The following is a 27771-nucleotide window of genomic DNA, read 5'->3' as shown; positions in this document are numbered from 1 at the left end:
CTGCAACTACTGAAAAGGCTGCCCCTCTTCAGGAACCACATGTTTGTCTGGCCTCTCAACAGATACCCCTCCGTTGTGGTTGCACCTACGGTACGGCCATCTGTATCGCTGAGGCACGCAAGCCTCCCCACCAACGGCAAGGTCCATGGTTCATGGGGGGACATATATATTATCACATATATATTATCAGGACAAATATGTGGACAAATGTAAATATTATCAGCAACATATCTTAAGGATTCATTGTACAGTAATATCTGTGATAATTGCATAACCATGAATTATTGAAATGAAATGGATGAAATTTAACCCTCATATGACCTACAGTAATATCAAAGAAACAATCAAATGTCAAGAGAAATAAAACTTTGCTGTACTAATGTACTGGAGAACAGTAGTGTTCTCTGTTATATTATGTGCAGGAACAAGAGGACATCATGTATTCAAGTTGTCTATGAAATTTGTTAATTAGTTTTCTGTTCCTTGATCGTATTCATGAGAAGTGTCATGATGTGGAAAGCATCAAGTGAACAAACACATAGCACATATTTTTAGAAAATGGAATGTCTGTGCATTGTACATCTAAAGATTTTTTTCTATATAAATGTCTAAGCATTTCTATTCAAGAATTCATCCCTGGTATACAAGGAGATATTAAGTAGAAACTTCCATTCTCTAAATTTGAAAAGAGTGTACTATCTGTCAGACTTTTTATTTCCAAAACGTTTTATAGCTGCATATTTCACCCATTTCTATGCCAAAGATAGATAAGTTAAAGGGTAACACAGATCATTTTTCCTTATAGTGTTATGAATATCTCTATTACTCTAACATTCAAATGTATATGGGTCACAGCAATGCTGTTTGAGATAGATTTCTTTGAGATCAAAGTTCAAATATACAGACTGTTTTTTTAAGTATCATGTTTCCTACAGGAGATACTCTTGGTCAAAAGTAGAAGAAAAGCTTCTATAACTACTTGTCTGAAAAACAATACCTGATGAATTATGGGCTGTTTCACCTATGTTGAGTAATGTCTAGTATTTGTTGATGTAAACTGTCTTACTGTACAGTTCATTATATGAGGTGTTTCAAAATGAATATACGAGTTTTAAGGCTTTGTAGCATTTATTACGTTCACCTTACAAATATAAATAATAAATCAAATGAAAGAGCAATTTAAAAAGTTTTGTTTGTATACCTGTAAGCAATGGGAAGAGACTGGAATGACCAAGAGTTACAGAAGAACATGCTGAACAAGTAAGAGCCTTTCATGCGTAGCACCAAGAAATCAGTTCGGATGGCTAGTTGTGATTTAGTATTTCCAGTGATGTCTCTGTGGAGACCTTTAAGGAGACCCTTACAACTACATCCTTATCATCTGCAGTTGTTACAAGCTGTAAAGAGCCTACAACGTATGGTTTATGTGTCAACTTTGCAAATGAAACATTGCTGCATAATGATGAAGATATTCTGGATTGTGTCATCTTCGGTGACGACTTGACATTTCACCTACATGAACACTTGTAAGAAAAACTGTTTCAGATGATTTTTCATTTGGTGTAGTATTTATAACTGTAAGTTGAATGTAATAAATGCTACAAAGCCTTAGAATTGGTATATTAATTTTGAAATGCCCTGTACAGATCTGAATTGTTATAATTTGCAAGACATTTATATGCTTATATGTCATAGAAGTGCAACAATCTGCTACTTCAGCCAGTTTAGGTAGTACTGCTGATGCACTATGTTAGCAGAGCAAGATTAGTGGTTCCATGCAATGTGAACAAACTATACTGTAAACAATGAAATGGAGGCATATCATTCTACTCGAAAAGTGGCAGACAGTCTATTCTGTTAGGAGTTAACCAATTGAAATAATTACCAAACCCATGAACTGTATATCAAATCACACCCACAATGCCCCATTCCATCTGCAAGAATGCTCAGCAGGCTGTTCTAGCAACTTGCTTATTTACAGCAGACAAAATGGTAGGCTTTGCATAGTTTCCACAATGGAGATGGAGGAGCGGACATGCAGAAAATGATCCTGCTGTAAGTGTGTGAAGGATTGGTGCTGCGTGGTCAAATTTACTTGAGCAGTTGCTTTATCCGTTTCATAAGCAATGTGTGTCTGGTATTGGGTTGTACGGAAGTTGAATGCCCGCTAGAACAAATGGATCTTGGTGGCTGATAGAGGGCAATATTGCCACAGTGCTGCACTCGCCTAGCGAAAGTGCCAGTGTATTGCCATTTGAATACACCAACCAACAGTGTCCCTTGCAACTGGCATCAATACTGCTGCATCTCAACCACTCAGCCAGTTGTGTATTTCGTCTGATAGCATTTGCTTTCTATTTCCACTGTACTACTGACTGCTCACCAAAGACTTCGCTTTGATTTTGGTTTTTCTCTCTGGTCTCATTTTGGATTGTGGTTGTACTTGATCTGTCAGCAGCATTGTGTTGAAGGTTCATCACACCTTGTTGTAGGCTAGGCTGCTTTGCTCTCATTGTGTTGGGTCTACCATTCATTTGCCCTATTGCTCAGCTCCAGTGTAGGTTTGAGTCCCAACTGTAGGTGGTCTTTGCGCCTTGAGTCATCATTGTTTCTCACCTGTTTGCTGACATATACACCGGTATCCAATGACTTGCAGATATAGCAGTGTGCAAGATCTTTGGCCAGCAGGCCACCATGCCTAATTACAATTCTACCATTGGCTTCTACAGCAGATTTCTGAAGGTCCGCAGTTCACAGCCTGCATTTTATTTAGATATGAGGCCAGAACCACAAGAGATGGCATGGTAAATTTCCAGAATATGCACATGTGGGCAGACGCAAACCCTCAAGCCACCAGGATGACTTCATTATCAATGTATGTGCAGAATCGTTGGTGACAGACCCACAGGGCCATACACTTTATGAAATGCATTAACAGCTGCTATGTATCACTGATTTCTGTGTGGTAAATTTTCAGCACTCTTGGAGAACATTACCATTGTAGAAAGGCAACTATGGTTTATGCACAATGGAGCACCACAACATTTTCTATGGATCAAGTGACAGTACCTTACTGCAACACTTCATGGGTGAAGGATGGTTTGGAGATTGGCAGTATGGCCTCCCATTCACTGGACCTGAATCCATTGGATTTCTGACTATGAGGGCACTTAAAGGCATTGGTGTATGCCTAACATATTGACAACGTGCAGATGTTACCGAGGTGCATGTGACACAACCTAAAAGGGCTCAAGTGAACTGAAAGTGTGTGATTCAGTGTGAAGAGAGGCTGAAGGATGTGTCAGGATTCATGGAAACAACATGCAGTACTACCTATATTGTCTACTTCTATGTAACAAGTGGATGAGAATAAGAGGACAGACTGATCTTCATGTCAACAAATATTTGTTAAGGGACATACACTCCTGGAAATGGAAAAAAGAACACACTGACACCGGTGTGTCAGACCCACCATACTTGCTCTGGACACTGCGAGAGGGCTGTACAAGCAATGATCGCACGCACGGCACAGCGGACACACCAGGAACCGTGGTGTTGGCCGTCGAATGGCGCTAGCTGCACAGCATTTGTGCACTGCCGCCGTCAGTGTCAGCCAGTTTGCCGTGGCATACGGAGCTCCATCGCAGTCTTTAACACTGGTAGCATGCCGCGACAGCGTGGACGTGAACCGTATGTGCAGTTGACGGACTTTGAGCGAGGGCGTATAGTGGGCATGCGGGAGGCCGGGTGGACGTACCGCCGAATTGCTCAACACGTGGGGCGTGAGGTCTCCACAGTACATCGATGTTGTCGCCAGTGGTCGGCGGAAGGTGCACGTGCCCGTCGAACTGGGACCGGACCGCAGCGACGCACGGATGCACGCCAAGACCGTAGGATCCTACGCAGTGCCGTAGGGGACCGCACCGCCACTTCCCAACAAATTAGGGACACTGTTGCTCCTGGGGTATCGGCGAGGACCATTCGCAACCGTCTCCATGAAGCTGGGCTACGGTCCCGCACACCGTTAGGCCGTCTTCCGCTCACGCCCCAACATCGTGCAGCCCGCCTCCAGTGGTGTCGCGACAGGCGTGAATGGAGGGACGAATGGAGACGTGTCGTCTTCAGCGATGAGAGTCGCTTCTGCCTTGGTGCCAATGATGGTCGTATGCGTGTTTGGCGCCGTGCAGGTGAGCGCCACAATCAGGACTGCATATGACCGAGGCACACAGGGCCAACACCCGGCATCATGGTGTGGGGAGCGATCTACTACACTGGCCGTACACCACTGGTGATCGTCGAGGGGACACTGAATAGTGCACGGTACATCCAAACCGTCATCGAAACCATCGTTCTACCATTCCTAGACCGGCAAGGGAACTTGCTGTTCCAACAAGACAATGCACGTCCGCATGTTTCCCGTGCCACCCAACGTGCTCTAGAAGGTGTAAGTCAACTACCCTGGCCAGCAAGATCTCCGGATCTGTCCCCCATTGAGCATGTTTGGGACTGGATGAAGCGTCGTCTCACGCGGTCTGCACGTCCAGCACGAACGCTGGTCCAACTGAGGTGCCAGGTGGAAATGGCATGGCAAGCCGTTCCACAGGACTACATCCAGCATCTCTACGATCGTCTCCATGGGAGAATAGCAGCCTGCATTGCTGCGAAAGGTGGATATACACTGTACTAGAGCCGACATTGTGCATGCTCTGTTGCCTGTGTCTATGTGCCTGTGGTTCTGTCAGTGTGATCATGTGATGTATCTGACCCCAGGAATGTGTCAATAAAGTTTCCCCTTCCTGGGACAATGAATTCACGGTGTTCTTATTTCAATTTCCAGGAGTGTATTATAAGAACTTTCCTTCTAGTTTTGAGCAATACTATCTCGTGTCAGAACATGTGACTTATCTTTTTAAAAATCCCAAATTATTGTTCCTGGAGGCTCTGAGAAACTATGTTGTTGACACCGCAGATATTTAGTGGTTCATATGCCAAACAAGTGGACTTGACAGAGAAGAAGAAATATCTATTACACATTGGTTGCCATTCCAGTACTCCACGAAACTTGTGGCTGAGCCTTGTCCTCTTTAAAGACAGCTACAGGAATATTATGAAGGAAGGGAACCACTTCCCAGATGTACCAGTTAAGGTTCATTATTTGCATTCGGGATCTGTCAGAACTGTCTGTGATACCATGCCATGCCAAATACCAGACCATCATCTCAGGTGTTTGTCCTGTATTGATTCACTGATCTTTATTCGCTCCAATCTGACTGAGTGTGTACTTGTACTGTAATATAAATCAGATCTACGGATTTATAATAGATCTTATTGTTAATTAGATACTTTTTCACTTGTGTGATTTCAGCACAGAAATGTATGATACCTGCAACAACAACAACAACAACAATATGAATTAGGATAGATTACTAATCACCACATATAAGAGGCATTCAGCAGCAGACAGGCACATTTAAAAGTGAATATTATTAAGCTGTCACATGAAGTCCTTCATCAGATGAAGGAAGAAAAAAATAAAAAAGGAAAATAAAATAAAGAATGGACATATATCGTAATTCATTTTGTTGTTATTTCTGCACAGATTTTCCATTGTTTGATACATTGTTTATGAAGAGGTTCAGTAATAGATGATAAAATATAAATGCCTGAGGCACATCATGTGTAACTAACTTGATTTCAAATCTACATCCAGATTAAACAGTAACATACTGTTTTGTATTGCCAAATTATCATTTCAGTCATTGCTCTTCATGCGAATGCTGTAGATTTCACATTTTTCTGTCGGTGATGCATGGGTGATTGTGTCAAAAGCTTTAGATACATCCAGAAACATAGAAGATACCAAGTTTTTTTGCCTAATGCCTTTATAATAGATTATCTTAGGCTGGAAATATGTAGATTTCACTTTTGAAACTTGTGTTATTCCAGAATTAGAATACTATGTTTTTTCAGAAATTTAATCAATTTACAATGAGGGTGTGCTGAAAACTAATGCTTCTGAATTTTTTATTCGGTTCTCGATATTGGTTTAGGTGTTACACGTAAAGCTTATTACTTAGTCGACTTTCCCACTTTGCTAACACTAGTTGCAACCCTCTGCCACTAGAGGGCTCCAAATTGTAACATATGTGGTGATGTGAAATGTAACTATAAAACTACAGTAGAGACCCTCAGAAAATTGAAAACATGAATCTGAAGAGTTTGCCCACACATGGAGCACCCTCTCCGTCATCCTGACAATGACATACCACACACGAGCACTGTGACATCTGCTACAATGTAAACCTTGTGTTCACTGTCACTAATCATTCTCTATACAGTCCCAACTTAGCTCCATCTGATTTTCATCTGTTCACAAAACTTGTGACTCCATCTACAAAATCAAACATTCTACAGTGATGATAGCAACAAACTGCTCTCTTATTGGGAAAAATGTACTCATTGCCAGAGGGACTAAGTTGAGAAATAAATATGTAGACATGAAGAATAAAGATGTAGAATGTTAATAAAGCTCATTTTATTTAAAAATCTTTCAGAATTTTCACATATAATATTTAGAGGCATAACTTTTCAACATGCCCTTGTATGTTTAAGCATCTCTAATATTTTTGTGGAATTAGGTATTACTTATTCTGGTCTGTAGTTGTTTGGGTCATCCCTATTATTTTTCTTGTAGATTGGTAATACTGTGCCTATTTTTAATTTCTCTTGAAATACACCTCCTCTGAGTTTAGTAGCTCACTGTCTCATATAGTGGTCAAGTTATTTCCTCATTCACATGCTTTGTTAGATGTAATGAAATTCCATCATCTCTTGCAGATTTTTCGACATTGGATGATGTACTCTGGGAGATTGTTTTCATTTTTGGAGCACACTGCATGAAATTGACAATCATTGTACTCCAAATGGAAGTAATACTTATAAGTTTGTTTTAAATCAACATGCCACAGTCTGTGTAGATGTGCTTATTATCACTCACAGCTTCCATCTGCTGTCAGGGGTACCGAGCACTTAAAAATAAGTTCATACAGTCCACGATACTACTCTGACATGTAATTGCACTCCAACATTACACACACACACACACACACACACACACACACACACACACGCACACGCACACGCACACGCACACGCACACGCACACACACTCACACACTCACACACTCACTCACTCTATAGAAGCATAATTTTATGTGATTGGTAGATTTCAATTTTTGATAAACAATCCCTATTAAAGAAAGTCAACTCATTAATAAATGACAATTAAGCTGTGTGGTGTAGCTTAGCTTCGAAGAGTTATTAACCACCAATAGATGACAAAATACCATGGCCATTATTCATGTACTTTGTCTGTTCCAAAGATATACACACTGAGGAGTGGAAAAGACTAATGAGAAACATGAAGCAATGGTCTCTGGAAGAATGCTGTTTATTCACATGTCTTAGAGACCAAAGACAGCTTTGAACAATGAGAGTCTATTTTGTAGCCATTTATGTAACATAAATCCAAGAAAACACACCCAGAGGCAAGAGGGGGCTGGCATTTGTTCTGCAGTGGTGGCAAATGGTCAAAGACTGCTCATTTGAAGCAAGAGTCCAGAGATAACTTACTATTCTGCTGTCATCTAGAAACAGGACAATGAACATATGCACCTTATATGGACCAACAGCACCAGCACTAATTCATTGCTTTTACCTTGCACCAAACATACTGGATAGTCCTTCAGATATAGTATTCAACCTCCCACAGATTGGGACAGAAATTCATTTAATTGCATGTATGGTGCTCAGTCAAGCTGTCCTGGAATGACTGTAAAATCTGCAAGCCCAGCAAGATGCACGACACAGTACACCAAACCCCTTGCATCAAGTGCTTCATTCTCTGTTCACCATATGGAGGCTAAATTTATTTTCTTCATTTTTCTTCATCAGTGCTCCATTTCTATGTTTTATCTTAAAAGAGATGTTCATTTTTATGTACAAGTAGTATACCTGACAAGCAGTTCAAAATATCTAAATAAAATGTTCAATAGGTGTTAGACCTAAGTGGCACACAGGTGATATTTATCGAGTGCATGATCATTCAGATAATGTTGATGAGTTAACAAGAGTGTCATTTTGATTGCATACCTTGCTTTGATTGTCCTGTGGGTTTTATGCCATTTGCATGCTTTGTACATAATATTTTAGCACTGATAATTTAAATACAAGGCCCCTTAAGACAAATCTTTAAAGCATGATGCACACACATCCTGCCACAATCTAAAATCGATATCATTTTTGCTGGTAAATGAAGGACTGCCTTTCAGAGACTAAAGGCAATGAGAGTTTGTATAAATCATCAGTAAAGTGGAACAGTGGTAGCAATGTGGAACACCAGAGAGCAAAAATGTTTGGAATATGGTGTTCAATGTATGACAAGTGACCAAGTCACAGACTTAAATTGGACTAGCTGAGTAACAAAATTGGGTAATGTCCTGTTCAAAGAAACCATCCCAGAATTATCTTTAATCAGTTTAGGGAACCCAAGGAAAATTTAAATTTGAATGGCCAAATAGAGTTTCAATGTAAATACTGACCATACTGATATAATCTTTTTGATTTGTCTCATGAAATCATCAAAATGATGGACATAAAATGATCATCAAAATGAAAAATTTCAAAATACACACAATAATAAATATTACTGTTCTTCTCATTATATGAACTTAGTTGGTTTCAGCAGGTCAAAACAAAATTATCACCTTACAACCCAACCCAACCCTACAGATCAGTATACCATGACAACTGAGATTTTGTACTCAAAACCAAACTGTTACCTTTTGGAGTAAGGAGGGGGACACAAACGATAATTCATTTGGTTGATCAACTGTAGGGCATCTTAGAAATGCTAAATGACCTAAGAGGCACACAGGTGATATTTAACGAGTGCATGAGGTGTTTAAACAGTCATACTTCCTGCGCTCCACACATGGATGGAATGGAAAGAAACATTCATATGTAGTGCATGGGAAGTACGCTCTGACATGCACTTTACAGTGGTTTGAGGAGCATAGACATAAATGCAGATGTGGGATCTAGACCTTGGACTACATTACAGGCCAGTACGTCACAATTAAGAATTTGTGTTCACAATTGTTGACTTTTCTTACTCATAGCCAGATTATCATCTTTCAACCTAAACTAGACCTAGGGGTTCATTACTAAACAGTATGTGACCAAAGCTGAAAACGTAAAGCTGTCATCAACTCAAAGGATGGCTGGAACACTAGTGTGTTTGACTAGGTTTAGTCCTATTGGATGTGGTATGCCCTTGACTCACTCCATCCCTAACTCACTGACTTAGCTAGTTGTAGGGAGATCTAATGTTAAACATGGACTCTTAACCATTGTGCATCTCAACTCTTCTCACATTAACAAAAATTTCCAGGGGTGTAAGAAGCAGTAAGTGACAAGTAAAACTTCTATGACTGACTGTGGATCAAAACAGACTTGGCAGGTAACCACTGAACCACACTGCCACAAAATACAGTCCAACCTACATGCCAAAAATAATATGAAAGAAAAATAAATTTTTCTGTTGTTCTGTTCTGCCTTATGAAGTCACATGTCACAGCAAAATTATGTCACAGATCAAAGTTTGTGTCCTATATTGCTAGGTTCAACCCACTCAGTTGGAGTTCAACTCTTCCTGAAAGCTGGTCATGTGACTTGAGCTCTACACCACTTGACTCAGTTATTGCAGATGAGGGTAGGATGAAAAATATGGGAACCTTTGCTCATGTTGCATGATCTGTTTGAGATGAAAACTTAGGTTGTAAATACCTGTTCAAAACATAGGGAATTTTAATTAAACAATGTGAGTACATTTACCAGTCAATTGATAAGTGCTGCACAAACAGCTCAGTCCAATACCATGGAATAAGGTCAAGGCTGAAGTTACATTAACCTACAAAGAATAAATGTAAAATCCCAAACAGAATTTTCTACCGTGAAACAAAATGTACAATAAACTGCCCAAGGAGATTAAACAGAACACTGAGACAAATTTACTTAGAAAGCACACTTATGAAATACATTATTTTCCTTATAAATCCTTACTCCACTGTTCTGAAATGGAAACCTCTTTCTGAACTCAATACTTGATTCATTATGGAGAGATGATGACTCAGTTATTCAGAAAAGAAAATAGGAAGTTATGGCATGTAAAATTGAAGACAAACACCATCACCATGGTCTTGACATCAGCTGGTGGTTTGTGTAGCAATACATTTCAAAATAATCTAAGGTCAGGTGTGCGCATGATAAATTTTGAGAAATAAGGAACAATGTAGCACTAGCTTTAACATTATTAAATGACTTGTTTATAGAACAGTATTGTTAGATGTAAACTGAATGAAGCTGTGGTGTTTTAAACAGAACGTAATATTTTTGAGGATGGAGTTTCTAATCTCCATTTGGCCATCATCATTAGATTTTCTGTAGTTTTGTGAAATTACTTAATTACTTCAGGCAAACATCAGACACCACTGATTACCTGTCCCATCCTCATCCAACTAGATCTATAAGTTATGTAAATAGTGTGTATATGAATTTGTGTGTGTGTGTGTTTTTTATTACACAAACTGTGATATCATGATGCTTAACCCCCCCCCCCCCCCCCCAGACTATTGATGGAAGATGTGGAACTATCAGCAACTGTCATTACATCTACATCCAATAAGGGCGCTGCCAGCAAGAAAAACACTGCATCACCAGCCAATAAATAATAAGAGATGTACTAGCCAGCCAATTTCAACCCAAGTGACCACAAGCTGCCTCTCATTCCCTGCGCCAGTCAACAATATGTTCTGTGTAATAAATAACTGAAACTTCCGTAAATGACAACTATTTACGGAATCTGCTGGAGAACAAATTGTTCTGCAAGTGAACCATGCCTGTGTGTTACATTTCTAGGGTGAAGTTCTGCTTTGATGACTTCGAACTAATATACTTATACAGCCCAGGGAACAAACTACTGCAGTGACTTCCACCACAGTCTGTCAATACTGTCACTCCCCTGTTACTATCCAGCAACTTGCAAGCATTCAGTTTAACATGTGTGAACAGTGAATTAGTTCTCTGGATTTTATTGTGGCTCAGGACTGTTATTTTATATTGAACTTTATGACTTTTAGGAGGCTACTGACGTAAGTGTAATAAATAACTGTTGTCATAGGAGAGCAAGACACGGAATTGGTGATGAGGAAGTTTCATAGCAAAGCATAATGAGCATGGTTGCAAAGTTTTTGAATTGTGGCAGTAGCAACTCAAGTCATCAGGAACTTGTAAAGCCTTTAACTATTTCAGTGCTCCAACAATCTTATGTCTTGCTGGCTATTCCAGCCTTTCAAATGTTCAATGACCCACTGAGAGATTGGGAGGGGTATCAGAAACTGTTAGTGTTGCATTTCAGGCAAATAATATTATGTGTGTAGGCTGTCATCCAAATCTCAATTGTGTTATGTAGTGCAAAACAGTAACGGCTTTAAGCTTACATGCACTTACACACACAAAGTGTCAAAAAATTTGGCAGTTGTGTATTGTGTGTCAAATTCCACTCATATACTGAGATGAAGTTAAGTAGGAATTGGACAGGTTGCAACAGCAGCAACTGCCCCCATTCTTTTTAGTCAATGGACCTCATCTTTGGTGCTAATACAAAAGCTAGGTAGTTCCCTTCACTTGTGTGTCAATTTTAAATTCACAGTCAATGCACAAACAAATGCAGAGTGCTTTTCTAAATTGAAAGAGGTTCAACTTTTTCAAAAATAGCTCTCATAGAAGCTTATTTTCAGCTTATTTTAGGCAACAAGTTGAGGAAAACTTTGGTGTTGGACACCGTCTTTGGCCTCTATCAGTACAACAGATTACCATTTGAAGCCACTGGTGCTCTGGCCATATTTCAAAGATTTTTTGAACAAGTTGCCACGTGCATATGCTACTGTATAAACTACCAGGCCCACATTTTGGTAACACAATGTATTATATAGTTTGTATCTAATTTTTATGGTAACACAAACAAAATTCTCAAGTGTAATTTTTCCTTTTCCTTTCTCCAGCTTTCTGTTTGGCTGTGTTCTCAGTAAAGAAGGCCTTCAGTGTGCACAAGAGTATGTTGCAGTGACACAAAATGCTGGTCCCCAAGTCAATAAAAGATCTCCAAGCATTTTTTGGCTAGGGTAGCTGCTATGCCCAGCACATCCCACAGGCAGTTTCTCTTGTCTATTCACTGAATCAGTTATGTTAAAAGAATATTTCTTTTCATTGGCCAGACACTTGCCCTGCAACCTGTTTAATGACATAGCAGCCTTACTTACCATTAATTCTAGCAATGGATGCCAACTGCATAGCATCAGGACTGTCCTGTCTCATAAGCTTGCCAATTGTGCTGAAAAATCTATACTGTGTGTGTCCAAAACGATTAAGTAAGGCACAGGAACATTACTCCCAAATTGAAAAAGAGGCACTGGCAACCATTTCTGGTGTGTAGAAATGTTGTATTTTTTTGTATTGCCAGAAGCCATTATCATCACTGTTTGAGCCCAAGGGTAAGCTTCCATAACACACTGTCCATTGCCTGCACTGGTGGGCCTTGTATTAATCAAACTATCACTGTTTTACACAATAGTGGCCATCCACTTAACATTCAGATGTGGATGCCTTGTCTCAACTTCCCATGGGACAATTCCTGGACCTCAACAGGTGAGAAACAGTTTTTCTGGATGGACACCCAAATCGCTCAATCCTTAGAAGATTTTTCAATCAATTGTAGAGAAGTTGCAGCAGTGACCCACTTCTTGAGCTGGTCCTCCAACATGTCTGCATGGAGTAGGCTATTGAGCTGTTGGTCACAGCACCACCAGATCTTCACTGCTTCTTTATCTGATGACATCAATTTCAAATTCATCGTGGCATCCTGCTACCAACACAAGAAGATGACAACTGCCAGGCAGTGGTGCTGAAATCCCTGCAGCAACAGGTGAGAAACTCTACCAGTCACACTGAGGGACCACCTGGATGAAGCAGGCACAGCTATCATGGATGACAATGTAACACGGATAATCCATCACTGTACAGTCTGCCAATATGCCTATAGCTGCCCTCATAGTCTTTCTCTGAACCTTCTCCTGCACCTTGGTCTTGGATACTGGATGGCAGCCGAGTTCTGGCAATTGTGCACCCCACCTATTCATCCAGCTTCTAATGACTTAATGGAAAATACTGTTCACACTTTTAAAATGCAAGTAGCAAAAGCTGTGGGGTCAGGTATATCACATTCAAATCTCAATACCTTCATCACTTCTCACACATGGTTGAAGTCGAGTAGAAGAATTGCATGGACATCCTCATTGGACATTGCTGGAACTTCTCTTTCCACCATTTGTGTGAGAAGATGAGGAGGTATGGTCGCCCTCCTAGTGCTTGCGCCCTTTGAGGTACATCTTTGGCTGGTTTCAGATGCAATCCCATCGCAACAGGGACGCCAGGTTGTCCTTGAAATGATTGAGTGTGGGATGCTGTGCAGATACCACAACTAACATCTTTTACAGAACCCTGGCCAGATGTTTCTATAATCTGGAAGGCCACCACAACAGCGACAACCTCCCAAAACCGTCCCTCAGCTCACCGTAGGAAACTAACATGTGGTTCTTTCATCCCCCCTTCTACAGGAGACCCCAAGTACACTGATCCATCTCCTCCTTTGGAAGAACTGAAAGGGCTGCTGGTACCCACATTGATGCATTTTGCTTCCAAAGTTCCCACATTGCATCTGGAGCCTCTAGCTCTTGTTCCAGCATCATCATAGAAGGAGGAGGAGGGGGCGAGGGGGCGAGGGAGGAAGGGAGCAGTGTGTTGTCCCAGAACTGACCACAGTGACTTCTTCAAGCAACTTCGTGTTGTCACCTCGCCATCCTCGCCACACTGGCCTTACCAGTTTTGGCCTTGTGTGCCGATTTGTGGGAGGAGGCTACTTGTACCCTGCAGGACGTATTGATAAGGACACAGACATTAAGTCTACAACTGGCGAGGGCACTGCTCACAAGGAAAACACAGCAGCTCCTGCCAACCAGTCACGTGAGATCAGCTAGCCAACTGATACTAGTTCGGGTGGTCACAAGGTCTCCTTCATTCTTTATAAGTCCGCCAACAAAATTTTCTGGTCTTACTGATGCTTCCCTAGATGACATTGCTTTATTTACGGACTCTGCCTTGTAAGGAATTGGACTGGTTTTGCTGCTGCTGCTTACGCCAAATTTCGACTTCACCATCTACTTATTCATCCAAGCGACGGTGTTTTCTGCCACCATGTACCAACATTGTCACATGTGTGTTACTATCCGACAACTTGCTTGTATTCAGTTTAACCTGCAAGCATATTAGGGTGACAAACATTTGATCAAGGTTCTAAGGGAGATTCAGTCACAATAAATTTCAACTGTACAATTATATCACATTTTCTTGGGATGAGTGACAATGGAGATCTAAATAAACCGACATATTCCACTTTTTACATCTCCATCCTGTCCGCCCTGATAGCTGAGTGGTCAGCACCACAGACTATCATGCCAAGGGACCCAGGTTCGATTCCTGGCTGGGTCGGAGCTTTTCTCCACTTAGGGATTGGGTGTTGTGTTGTCCTAATCATCATCATCATCATCATCTCATCCCCAGCGACACGCAAGTCGCCGAAGTGGCATTATCTCTAAAGACTTGCTCGAGGCGACTGGCCTACCCGATGAGATGTCCTAGCCACAAGACATTTCATTTCATTTCATCTCCATCTTGACTTCAGGTGAACATGATGAAAATTTATTCACTTTAGAAGCAAATGAATACACGTATGAACGCTGAATAGTGTAGTAAGTACTCTTATAGGAAGAAGACTACGCAGACTGGAGCATTTTGTGTTGACTGTCCTCTGTTTTCCATTGGTGCCAACTTATGCGATCTATCACTACTGTATCTTTCGAAGCACTGTAAAATGTTCTTGTGTGAATCAGATAGGAAATAAATGACGTAACGAGAATAATTAAACATGAATGTCTATGTGATCCACTTTCGTGACTCTTTGTTACTTACGTGTGTTATTTATACTTTGGTTGCTGACTGGTATGAGGCGACTGCCTCCGTCAGTTACCAGCGAGAAACAGGCACTATTCACGTAGACTAAGTTGACTCTCACAGTGGTGGCTGATGGGAGCGACAGTAAATAGGAAATGCCTTTTACGGTCGCCACCATGTCATTGCACCGAATGTCAACTTAGTTTCCATGAATAATAAACATTCCTCCTCTCGTGACCCCTCTGACACTTATACTATGTTGTTCTTTCTCCATCCTACGCATTCCTTTGAATCAAACCGACCTCCTTTCCTGGAGCCGCATGAGCAGAAAGACTTTATGTCGACAGTAGTATTGATTATTATGAGAGTCACTCCAAAAGAAATGCACTCTATTTTTTTTAAATTCATCTTTTATTCTACATGTTTGAAAGTTTTACAGTGTGCAGATACATCCTTTAGGAACAATATTTTCATTTCTCCTCATAATTTCTATCCCTCTCAACTGCCTTACGCCATCTTGGAACCAGCGCCTGTATACTTGCAACGTAAAATTCTGGACCAACCTGTTGGAGCCATTGTTTGGCAGCTTGCACAAAGGAACAGTCATCTTCAAACCTTGTTCCATGAAGAGAGTCTTTCAGTTTCCCAAAGAGATGATAGTCACATGAAGCCAGGTCAGGACTGTAAGGCAGGTGTTTCAGTGTTGTCCATCCGAGTTTTGTGATCGCTTCCATGGTTTTTTGACTGACATGTGGCCGTGCATTGTCGTGCAACATCAAAACATCATGCTTTTGCCGATGTGGTCGAACATGACTCAGTCAAGCCTGAAGTTTGTTCAGTGTCGTCACATATGCATCAGAATTTATGGTGGTTCCACTTGGCATGATGCCCACAAGCAAGAGTTCTTCAGAATCGCCAGCTGGAGTGGCCGAGCGGTTCTAGGCGCTTCAGTGTGGAACCGCGCAACTGCTACGGTCGCAGGTTCGAATCCTGCCTCGGGAATGGATGTGTGTGATGTCCTCAGGTTAGTGAGGTTTAAGTAGTTCTAAGTTCTAGGGGACTGATGACCTCAGATGTGAAGTCCCATAGTGCTCTCATAGTGCTCAGAGCCATTTGAATCTTCAGAATCTAAAAACACCGTAGCCATGACTTTTCCAGCAGAAGCTATGGATTTGATTTTTTTTCCTTGGGTGAATTTGCATGATGCCACTCCATTGATTGCCTCTTCGTCTCTGGTGAAAAATGATGGAGCCATGTTTCATCACCTGTCAATTCTTTCAAGAAATTCATCTCCACCATTCTCATACGGTTCCAAAAGTTCGCTGTATACCGAGTTTCTTGTTTCTTTGTGTGCCACTGTCAACATCCTGGGAACACACCTGGCACAAACCATTTTAACGCCAACACTTTCAGTATTCTGCAAACACTTCCTTCCCTTATCCCAATGTAGCGTGACAATTCGTTCACCGTGATGTGTCTGTCAGCAGTCACCAATTCGTTAACTCTCCGCACATTGTCTGGAGTGTGTGCAGTACGAGGCCTGCTGCTGCGAGGACAATCCTCAATATTGCCGTGGCCGCTTTCATCACGTAACCTGCTTGCCCACCGACTAACTGTACTGCGATCGACAGCAGCATCTCCAAACACCTTATTCAACCTCTGGTGGATGTTTCCCACTGTCTCGTTTCCACAGCACAGGAATTCTATGACAGCACGTTGCTTCTGACGAATGTCAAGTGTAGCAGTCATCTTGAAGACATGCTGTGACGGCGCCACTCACGGGAACAGGTTGAACTAACAAGGGAACCTCCCCATCGCACCCCCCTCAGATGTAGTTATAACTTGGCACAGTGGATAGGCCTTGATAAACCGAACACAGATCAATTGAGAAAACAGGAAGAAGTCGTGTGAAACTGAAAAAATAAGCAAAATATACAAACTGAGTAGGCCATGGGCTACATAGGCAACATCAAGGAGCATGTGAGCTCAGGAACGCCGTGGTCTCGTGGTAGCGTGAGCAGCTGCAGAAGGAGAGGTCCTTGGTTCAAGTCTTCGCACAAGTGAAAATTTTACTTTCTTTATTTTTGCATAGTTATTATCTGTCCGTTCGTTCATTGACGTCTCTGTTCACTGTAATACATTTAGTGTCTGTGTTTTGCGACCGCATCGCAAAACTGTGCGATTAGTAGACAAAAGGACGTGCCTCTCCAATCGGAACCGAAAACATTTGATAGCAAGGTCATAGGTCAACCGATTCCTCCACAGGAAAACACATCTGATATATTCTATACGACACTGGTGACGGCATGTGCGTCACATGACAGGAATATGTTGTCGACCCACCTAACTTGTACACTTGGCGAATGGGTAAAAAGGTTCTTCTACCTTGCCCGATTTAGGTTTTCTTGTGGATGTGATAATCACTCCCAAAGAAGTGATGAAAACATAAGAGTCTCTCACAAAGTCAAAATAAAAAATTAAAGTTTTCACCCAATGGAAGATTTGAACCAAGGACCTTTCGTTCCGCATCTGCTCACTTTACCACGGGACCACGTCACTCCCACAATCCCGGTGTCCTTGATGTTGCCTATCTTCCCATGAACTACTCAGTTTGTATACACTCCTGGAAATGGAAAAAAGAACACATTGACACCGGTGTGTCAGACCCACCATACTTGCTCCGGACACTGCGAGAGGGCTGTACAAGCAATGATCACACGCACGGCACAGCGGACACACCAGGAACCGCGGTGTTGGCCGTCGAATGGCGCTAGCTGCGCAGCATTTGTGCACCGCCGCCGTCAGTGTCAGCCAGTTTGCCATGGCATACGGAGCTCCATCGCAGTCTTTAACACTGGTAGCACGCCGCGACTGCGTGGACGTGAACCGTATGTGCAGTTGACGGACTTTGAGCGAGGGCGTATAGTGGGCATGCGGGAGGCCGGGTGGACGTACCGCCGAATTGCTCAACACGTGGGGCGTGAGGTCTCCACAGTACATCGATGTTGTCGCCAGTGGTCGGCGGAAGGTGCACGTGCCCGTCGAACTGGGACCGGACCGCAGCGACGCACGGATGCACGCCAAGACCGTAGGATCCTACGCAGTGCCGTAGGGGACCGCACCGCCACTTCCCAACAAATTAGGGACACTGTTGCTCCTGGGGTATCGGCGAGGACCATTCGCAACCGTCTCCATGAAGCTGGGCTACGGTCCCGCACACTGTTAGGCCGTCTTCCGCTCACGCCCCAACATCGTGCAGCCCGCCTCCAGTGGTGTCGCGACAGGCGTGAATGGAGGGACGAATGGAGACGTGTCGTCTTCAGCGATGAGAGTCGCTTCTGCCTTGGTGCCAATGATGGTCGTATGCGTGTTTGGCGCCGTGCAGGTGAGCGCCACAATCAGGACTGCATATGACCGAGGCACACAGGGCCAACACCCGGCATCATGGTGTGGGGAGCGATCTACTACACTGGCCGTACACCACTGGTGATCGTCGAGGGGACACTGAATAGTGCACGGTACATCCAAACCGTCATCGAACCCATCATTCTACCATTCCTAGACCGGCAAGGGAACTTGCTGTTCCAACAGGACAATGCACGTCCGCATGTATCCCGTGCCACCCAACGTGCTCTAGAAGGTGTAAGTCAACTACCCTGGCCAGCAAGATCTCCGGATCTGTCCCCCATTGAGCATGTTTGGGACTGGATGAAGCGTCGTCTCACGCGGTCTGCACGTCCAGCACGAACGCTGGTCCAACTGAGGCGCCAGGTGGAAATGGCATGGCAAGCCGTTCAACAGGACTACATCCAGCATCTCTACGATCGTCTCCATGGGAGAATAGCAGCCTGCATTGCTGCGAAAGGTGGATATACACTGTACTAGTGCCGACATTGTGCATGCTCTGTTGCCTGTGTCTATGTGCCTGTGGTTCTGTCAGTGTGATCATGTGATGTATCTGACCCCAGAAATGTGTCAATAAAGTTTCCCCTTCCTGGGACAATGAATTCATGGTGTTCTTATTTCAATTTCCAGGAGTGTATTTTGCTTATTTTTTCACAGTTCCACACAACTTCTTCCTGTTTTCTCAATTGATCTGTGTTCAGTTTTTCAAGCCTATCCACTGTGCCAAGTTATAACTAAATCTGAGGGGGGTGCGATGGGGAAGTTCCCTTGTAAGTTTGAAAACAAGCGGGAAGGATGTATCTACACACTGTAAAACTTTCACACATGCAGAATGAAAACTTTATTTTTACAAAAATAGTGTGCATTTCTTTTGGAGTGACCCTGATATATGAAGACCTTTCGGGATCTACCACTCAGGGAATTTTAACTTCTGATAGTGCTTCGCAGGGTTAACATTTATAATAGTTCATTGACAAAATATACAGGAGAAACAGGAGGTCATTAAGGGAGACTGGATGATTTTTAAAAAGTTGGTATAAAACGAGAGGTCCCGGGAAATACCGGAGAGTTGGTTATCCTAGAGCACAGTGCGTTAGTCGAGCCAATCCATTTACAGTGTGTTCACTGTAAGATGGCAGAGTTGTGAGGGGAGTGCGGGGAGAGGAGGAAGCAAGCATTGGCTGGCGAGGGGCTTGGAAGTAAAACTCTTTTTAAATGTTGTTCATAAACGAAACTGAAATCGTCATATATATATATATATATATATATATATATACTGTAATATGAATGTGTTTCGAAATAATACAGTAACCAGTGGTGTTTCCATACGAAGCAATACGGTAGCAAGAAAAAATGAAATATAAGGTAATTCGGACGAAATAGGGGGCTCCTTCAAAGTGATCGCGAACAAAATATCTGAAATGGAAACTCACCTTTTCTTGCCAGGCGATTGTGGTGATACGCCAGGATGATTCTTGGAAAACTGTTTGAATCTTCCAATGCTACGCATGCTTTGTCCTATGTATGTAGCAGCTCTCACTGAAGATTTGTAAATGGGGTGAAGCAATTTTTTCTGCTCGCTTTCCCTTTCGTAGCATTCAATCACACGCAATATAATTTTGCGAGCATCGCTACGTAATACTGGTTTCCTTCTAACCGTAGGCCTACCGGTAGGGGTTGTTGGCGACTCCCGAGATGGGCCAGCAACTGCCTCTTCACTCATTTTGATAATGTTTAGCACAACTGCACAATAAAAACACGCAGAACAGTACAGCGCAAAACAATAACGAAGCAGACGACAATGGCTACCTTGTACCACACAGTCAGCTACGTAATGTTGGCAGCAGTCGAAACTGCGTGTCTACTGAAGCCTCCCGACGTTTACCGACTTTTACCGATTCAGGACTAGGGAGAGGTCCGCCATCTAAAAGTTTACACACTGTAATTTTCCTGTGGCTCTGGATAGTTACTTTATTTTATTGTGAACTTATTGACTTTTATTTCATGTTGCAAATAACTGTTGCTTCTTCTTCTCCGATTACTACTACTACTACTACTGCTGCTGCTGCTGCTGCTGCTACTGTTAGGTTACCTGGGTTGTCGGCGACGAGTCGCAGCGCGACTGCGCTCCTGGCCGGCACGTGCACGGTGTCCTTGAGCGGCGGCTGCCGCAGCTGCAGGCGTGGCTTCAGCAACTCCGGCACCGACTCAACGGGAGTGCCCACAGGCACCTCGGCCGTCCCCACCACGTACCCGGGGTTCCCGTGCACGTGGATCGTGCTGTCCGAGTCGTCTGCAGACACAAGGGGGCATTCGTTAGTCGCTGTTCATCCAGGTCTATGGAAAGCCAGGATGGGTCCGTGGGTAACTCTCGTCGGACTGCCTGGCTCAACCAGAAAATGTACTCAGTATCTTTGTTAATTTTCTGAAGACCTGTAAGTGGACTCTGAACCAATAAACGCCTGTTTTACAACAAAAATTACGTGGACGTCGAACAACTCGCACATTAGAAAAGCATGTAGGATTTGTGGCCTACACTTAATTCCATACTATACGGGGTGAAGCAGCTAAGAAATGCCTCGCCAAACGTGTACAGAGTAAGTAAATACAGGTTGTTACAAAAAGGTACGGCCAAACTTTCAGGAAACATTCCTCACACACAAATAAAGAAAAGATGTTATGTGGACATGTGCCCGGAAACGCTTCTTTTCCATGTTAGAGCTCATTTTAGTTTCGTCAGTATGCACTGTACTTCCTCGATTCACCACCAGTTGGCCCAATTGAAGGAAGTTAATGTTGACTTCGGTGCTTGTGTTGGCATGCGACTCATTGCGCTACAGTACGTAGCATCAACAGGTTAGTGTTCATCACGAACGTGGTTTTGCAGTCAGTGCAATGTTTACAAATGCGGAGTTGGCAGATGCCCATTTGATGTATGGATTAGCACGGGGCAATAGCCGTGGCGCGGTGCGTTTGTATCGAGACAGATATCCAAGACGAAGGTGTCCCGACAGGAAGACGTTCGAAGCAATTGATCGGCGTCTTAGGGAGCACAGAACATTCCAGGCTATGACTCGCGACTGGGGAAGACACCTGCAATGGACGAGGCAATTCTTCGTGCAGTTGACGATAACTCTAATGTCAGCGTCAGAGAAGTTGCTGCTGTACAAGGTAATGTTGACCACGTCACTGTATGGAGAGTGCTACGGGAGAACCAGTTGTTTCCGTACCATGTACAGCGGGTGCAGGCACTATCAACAGCTGATTGGCCTCCACGATACACTTCTGCGAATGGTTCATCTAACAATGTGTCAATCCTCATTTCAGTGCAAATGTTCTCTTTACGGATGAGGCTTCATTCCAACGTGATCAAATTGTAAATTTTCACAATCAACATATGTGGGCTGACGAGAATCCGCACGCAATTGTGCAATCACGTCATCAACACAGATTTTCTGTGAACGTTTGGGCAGGCATTGTTGGTGATTTCTTGATTGGGTCCCATTTTCTTCCACCTACGCTCAATGGAGCACGTTATCATGATTTCATACGGGATACTCTACCTGTGCTGCTGTGCCTTTACAAGTACGACACAACATGTGGTTCATGCACGATGGAGCTCCTGCACATTTCAGTCAAAGTGTTCGTACGCTTCTCAACAACAGATTCGGTGACCGATGGATTGGTAGAGGCGGACCAATTCCATGGCCTCCACGCTCTCCTGACCTCAACCCTCTTGACTTTCATTTATGGGGGCATTCGAAAGCTCTTGTCTACGCAACCCCGGTACCAAATGTAGAGACTCTTAGTGCTCGTGTTGTGGACGGCTATGATACAATACGCCATTCTCCAGGGCTGCATCAGTGCATCAGGGATTCGATGCGACGGAGGGTGGATGCATGTATCCTCGCTAACGGAGGACATTTTGAACATTTCCTGTAACAAAGTGTTTGAAGTCACGCTGGTACGTTCTGTTGCTGTGTGTTTCCATTCCATGATTAATGTGATTTGAAGAGAAGTAATAAAATGAGCTCTAACATGGAAAGTAAGCATTTCCGGACACATGTCCACATAACATATTTTCTTTCTTTGTGTGTGAGGAATGTTTCCTGAAACTTTGGCCGTACGTTTTTGTAACACCCTGTATATCTAGGTGATGGTTTTGCTAAATGAGCGAATTTTCTGACACACGCAAGTACAGAGTGTTTCAAAAAGAATGACCTAATTTCAAAACTACATACACTATTGGCTATTAAAATTTCTACTCCACAAAGATGACGTGCTACAGACGCGAAATTTAACACAAATGGTTCAAATGGCTCTGAGCACTATGGGACTTAACTGCTGAGATAATCAGTCCTCTAAAACTTAGAACTACTTAACCCTAACTAACCCATGGACATCACACACATCCATCCCCGAGGCAGGATTCCAACCTGCGACCGTAGCAGTCACGCGGTTCCAGACTTTAGCGCCTAGAACCGCTCGGCTACTCCGGCCGGCGAAATTTAACCGACAGGAAGAAGATGCTGTGATATGCAAATGATTAATTTTACTGAGCATTCACACAAGGTAGGCGCCGGTGGTGACACCTACAACGTGCTGACACGAGGAAAGTTTCCAACCAATTTCTCATACACAAACAGCAGTTGACCGGCGTTGCCTGGTCAAACGTTGTTGTGATGCCTCGTGTAAGGAGGAGAAATGCGTACCATCACGTTTCCGACTTTGATAAAGGTCGGATTGTAGCCTATCGCGACTGCGGTTTATCGTATCGCAACATTGCTGCTCGCGTTGGTCGCGATTCAATGACTGTTAGCAGAATATGGAATCGGTGGATTCACGACGGTAATACGGAACGCCGTGCTGGATCCCAACGGCCTCGTATCACTGGCAGTCGAGATGACAGGCATCTTATCCGTATGGCTGTAACGGATCTTGCAGCCACGTCTCGATCCCTGAGTCAACAGATTGGGACATTTGCAAGACAACAACCATCTCCACGAACAGTTCGACGACGTCTGCAGCAGCATGGACTATCAGCTCGGAGACCATGGCTGCGGTTACCCTTGACGCTGCATCAAAGACAGGAGCGCCTGCGATGGTGCACTCAACGACGAACATGGTTGCACGAATGGCAAAACGTCATTTTTTGGATGAATCCAGGTTCTGTTTACAGCATCATGATGGTCGCATCCGTGTTTGGCGACATCGCGGTGAACGCACATTGGAAGCGTGTATTCGTCGTAGCCATACTGGCGTATCTCCCGGCGTGATGGTATGGGGTGCCATTGGTTACAGCTCTCAGTCACCTCTTGTTCGCATTGATGGTACTTTGAACAGTGGACGTTACATTTCAGATGTGTTACGACCCGTGCCTCTGCCCTTCATTCGATGCCTGCGAAACCCTACATTTCAGCAGGATAATGCACGACCGCATGTTGCAGGTCCTGTACGGGCCTTTCTGGATACAGAAAATGTTCGACTGCTGCCCTGGTCAACACATTCTCCAGATCTCTCACCAATTGAAAACGTCTGGTCAATGATGGCCGAGCAACTGCCTCGTCACAATACGCCAATCACTACTCTTGATGAACTGTGGTATCGTGTCGAAGCTGCATGGGCAGCTGTACCTGTACATGCCATCCAAGTTCTGACTCAATGCCCAGGCGTATCAAGGCCTTTATTTCGGCCAGAGGTGGTCGTTCTGGGTACTGATTTCTCAGGATCTATGCACCCAAATTACGTGAAAATGTAATCTCATGCCAGTTCTAGTATAATGTATTTGTCCAGTGAATATCCGTTTATCATCTGCATTTATTCTTGGTGTAGCAATTTTATTGGCCAGTAGTGTATTTACTGATAAAAACATTCAACAAAGATGGGGTGAATTGCAAATTACTCACAAAAACTTAAAGTTTTAGCTATGTTATTACAAATTCTCTATGTGTCCACGACCAGCAGCACCAACATCTAGACTATACATAAATCCATCTCAAACTTTACGCATTGTACCTGCTTTTACGGAAGTTATTCTGCTGTTCACTTCTTCTATTTCACGAGCTAAAGGGGAGATGAACACACTTCCTTTCACATACCCTGCACAAGAAAAAATCGCATGGGGTCATGAATGGCGATCTGGGAGGGCAAGAATGCAGTGCAGTGACTCGAATTCCCGTGTGTCCTCTTCAGTGTTGAGGCAGAGCGTCATTGAGAAACTACGTTGTGCCAGAGTGGTAGAACTCAATCCTGTTGGAAAACGAAGTCATCGGAGTCTTCCCGAAGTTGCGGGAAAAGACAATCTGCAGTTGAAGATAGCTCATGACACAGAAGAAGCCACCATAACTTCTGTGAAAGCAGATACATTGTGTAAAGTTTATAATGAATTTAGCTGTAGTCTAGGTGTTCGTGCTGCTGCTGGTGGACACACAGAGCATTTGTAATAGCATAGTTAAAACTTTAAGATTTTGTGAGTATTTTGCGATTCATCCCAGGCTTCAAGTATATATGTGTCAATAAACACGGAGTTTTGAAATCAGGTCATTCTTTTTGAAACACCCTGTAATTTTTAACGTTGATAGCTGCCAAACTATGACACAGCATTTTTTTAAATACCACTATATGCTTTTTTCTATGGTATAGGGAAGAACCTCCGGCAAGGACTTTAACGACTTAATATGTGCAAAACTTTGTCAAATAATAACAAAATAACAGCACCAGAAACCATTGTCCCGGCATTAGCAGAAGAGGTTCCGTATATGAAAGCAAACACAATTCAAGTATGGTTAGTTTTTTATATCCGTACGCTTAAAGTTCACCGGATTGTACTCTGCTGTTGTAGCTATCAAACAACTTACTCGTGAAGCTACTCATACATTTAAATTGTGTACAACAATCGAAAATGTGGATATGATTTCCGGTTATGGCGAGGTTCGACAAACTGTTAGAGCAGCGGTGTAGTTTTATGCCTAAAGGTACGCTGACCGTGCTAAGCCCATACAATATGTCGTTGCAAACGTGTGAGAACGTTTCAATAAACTGGAAATGTGAAGAATAAAGCACGCCAACAAAAAAGAAGAGCAACTCATGAAGGAATGCAACTTACATTTTAGCAGTGTAACACACAATCCACATGTCACTACAATACAGCTTGAATTTATGAGTATGCTGCCAGTACTATGTACTCTCCGACGCATTTCGTCTTCCCCACGTTTCCATCATCAGTACCTTCAACGTAGTGACTCTCAAAATCTGTTGAAGTTCCCCGATTTGTGTCTTCGAAAAACTGCGTAGTGGTATGACATTACTAAGTAAGATTTTGCTTGCGGACGCAGCATCATTTACATACGAGTACCATGCTCGTATCAATGTACGCGATAGCCATTACTAGTCAGCTGGAAATCCATACCGACTAAAAGAACTAGGTAAATAGCTATATTGCTCCGTCAACGTGTGTTGTGGACTATTCAAGAAAAAGTATCGTTGGTCTTTGTTTTATTGGTCGTACTAAACAGTCACAACAAATATGCTTCCACAGTTATTGGGTGACATCCTGTTGGACATCTGTCCTCGTACACACACCAAAAATTTTTGCATCACCCCGGTTCCCAGAACTCCTGAAGATAGACGTTGACTGTGGATATTGTATCACAGACACAGTCCCTTTGACTGTTCAGAGATGTCACTAAACCTGCCCAAAGATGCAAACAACCATGCATGAGCAGCACCTATTAGACGGAGGGAGTCCGACAGCTAATCAATTCCAGTCATTCCACCAGGGAGGAGGTACACGGCTCATGTTGTCTGTAGTTCAACCATTCCTAGACGGTCAATACCGCGATTCGATTGCGTCCGCATTGTTACTTTGTGCCAGGAAGGGCTCTCAACAAGGGAAGTGTCCAGGCGTCTTGGAGTGAACCAAAGCGGTGTTGTTCAGACATGGAGGAGATACAGAGAGACAGGAACTGTCGATGGCATGCCTCGCTCAGGCCGCCCAAGGGCTACTACTGCAGTGGATGACCGCTACCTACCGATTATGGCTCGGAGGAACCCTGACACCAACGCCAACATGTTGAATAATACTTTCCGTGCAGTCACAGGAGGTCTTGTTACGACTCAGACTGTGCGCAATAGGCTGCTTGATGCGCAACTTCACTCCCGTGTCCATCTTTGCAACCACGACACCATGCAGCTCGGTACAGATGGACCCAACAACATGCCGAATGGACCGCTCAGGATTGGCATCACGTTCGCTTCTCCGATGAGTATCGCGCATGCCTTCAACCAGACTATCGTCGGAGACGTGTTTGGACGCAACCCAGTCAGGCTGAACGCCTTAGACGCACTGTCCAGCGAGTGCAGCAAGGTGGAGGTTCCCTGCTGTTTTGGGGTGGCATTATGTGGGGCCTACGTACGCCGCTGGTGGTCATGGAAGGCGGCGTAACGGCTGTGCGGTACGTGAATGCCATCTTTCGAACGATAGTGCAACCATATCGGCACCATATTGGCGAGGCATTCGTCTTCGTGGACGACAATTCGCCCCCCCCCCCCTCCCCCAATCGTGCACATCTTGTGAATGACTTCCTTCACGATAACGACATCGCTCGACTAGAGTGGTTAGCATGTTCTCCAGACATGATCCCAATCGCACATGCCCGGGATAGACTGAAAAGGACTGTTTATGGATGACATGACCCACCATCCACTCTGAGGGATCTACACCGAATCGCCGTTGAGGAGTGGGACAATCTGGACCAAAGCGCCTTGATGAACTTGTGGAAAGTGTGCCACGACGAATGCAGGCATGCATCAATGCAAGAGGATGTGCTACTGGGTATTAGAGGTACCGGAGTGTACACCATCTGGACCACCATCTCTGAAGGTCTCGCTGTATGATGGTACGACTTGGAATGTGTGGTTTTCATGAGCAATAAAAAGGGCGGAAATGATGTTCATGTTATATCTATTCCATCCGCAGCTCGTGGTCGTGCGGTAGCGTTCTCGCTTCCCGCGCCCGGGTTCCCGGGTTCGATTCCCGGCGGGGTCAGGGATTTTCTCTGCCTCGTGATGACTGGGTGTTGTGTGATGTCCTTTGGTTAGTTAGGTTTAAGTAGTTCTAAGTTGTAGGGGACTGATGGCCATAGATGTTAAGTCCCATAGTGCTCAGAGCCATTTGAACCATTTTTTTATCTATTCCAATTTTCTGTACAGAGTGCGGAACTCTCGGAACCGAGGTGATGC

At 43.5% G+C, this 27771-nt stretch overlaps 1 protein-coding gene across 2 annotated transcripts in view; it reads right to left on the bottom strand.

Annotated features, from left to right (window-relative positions):
* The window catches only part of LOC124789364 (laccase-6-like), a 389375-nt gene that overhangs the window by 9167 nt on the left and 352437 nt on the right, over window positions 1-27771 (bottom strand). For both annotated transcript variants that reach the window (XM_047256690.1, XM_047256691.1), the window contains exon 10: window positions 20624-20824. In XM_047256690.1, the coding sequence (XP_047112646.1) occupies window positions 20624-20824 (201 nt within the window). The remainder of the gene's footprint in view (window positions 1-20623; window positions 20825-27771) is intronic.

This window comes from Schistocerca piceifrons, chromosome 3 (genome assembly GCF_021461385.2).
Source record: "Schistocerca piceifrons isolate TAMUIC-IGC-003096 chromosome 3, iqSchPice1.1, whole genome shotgun sequence".
Lineage (NCBI taxonomy): Eukaryota > Metazoa > Arthropoda > Insecta > Orthoptera > Acrididae > Schistocerca > Schistocerca piceifrons.
This window is presented reverse-complemented; position numbering and strand designations above follow the sequence as displayed.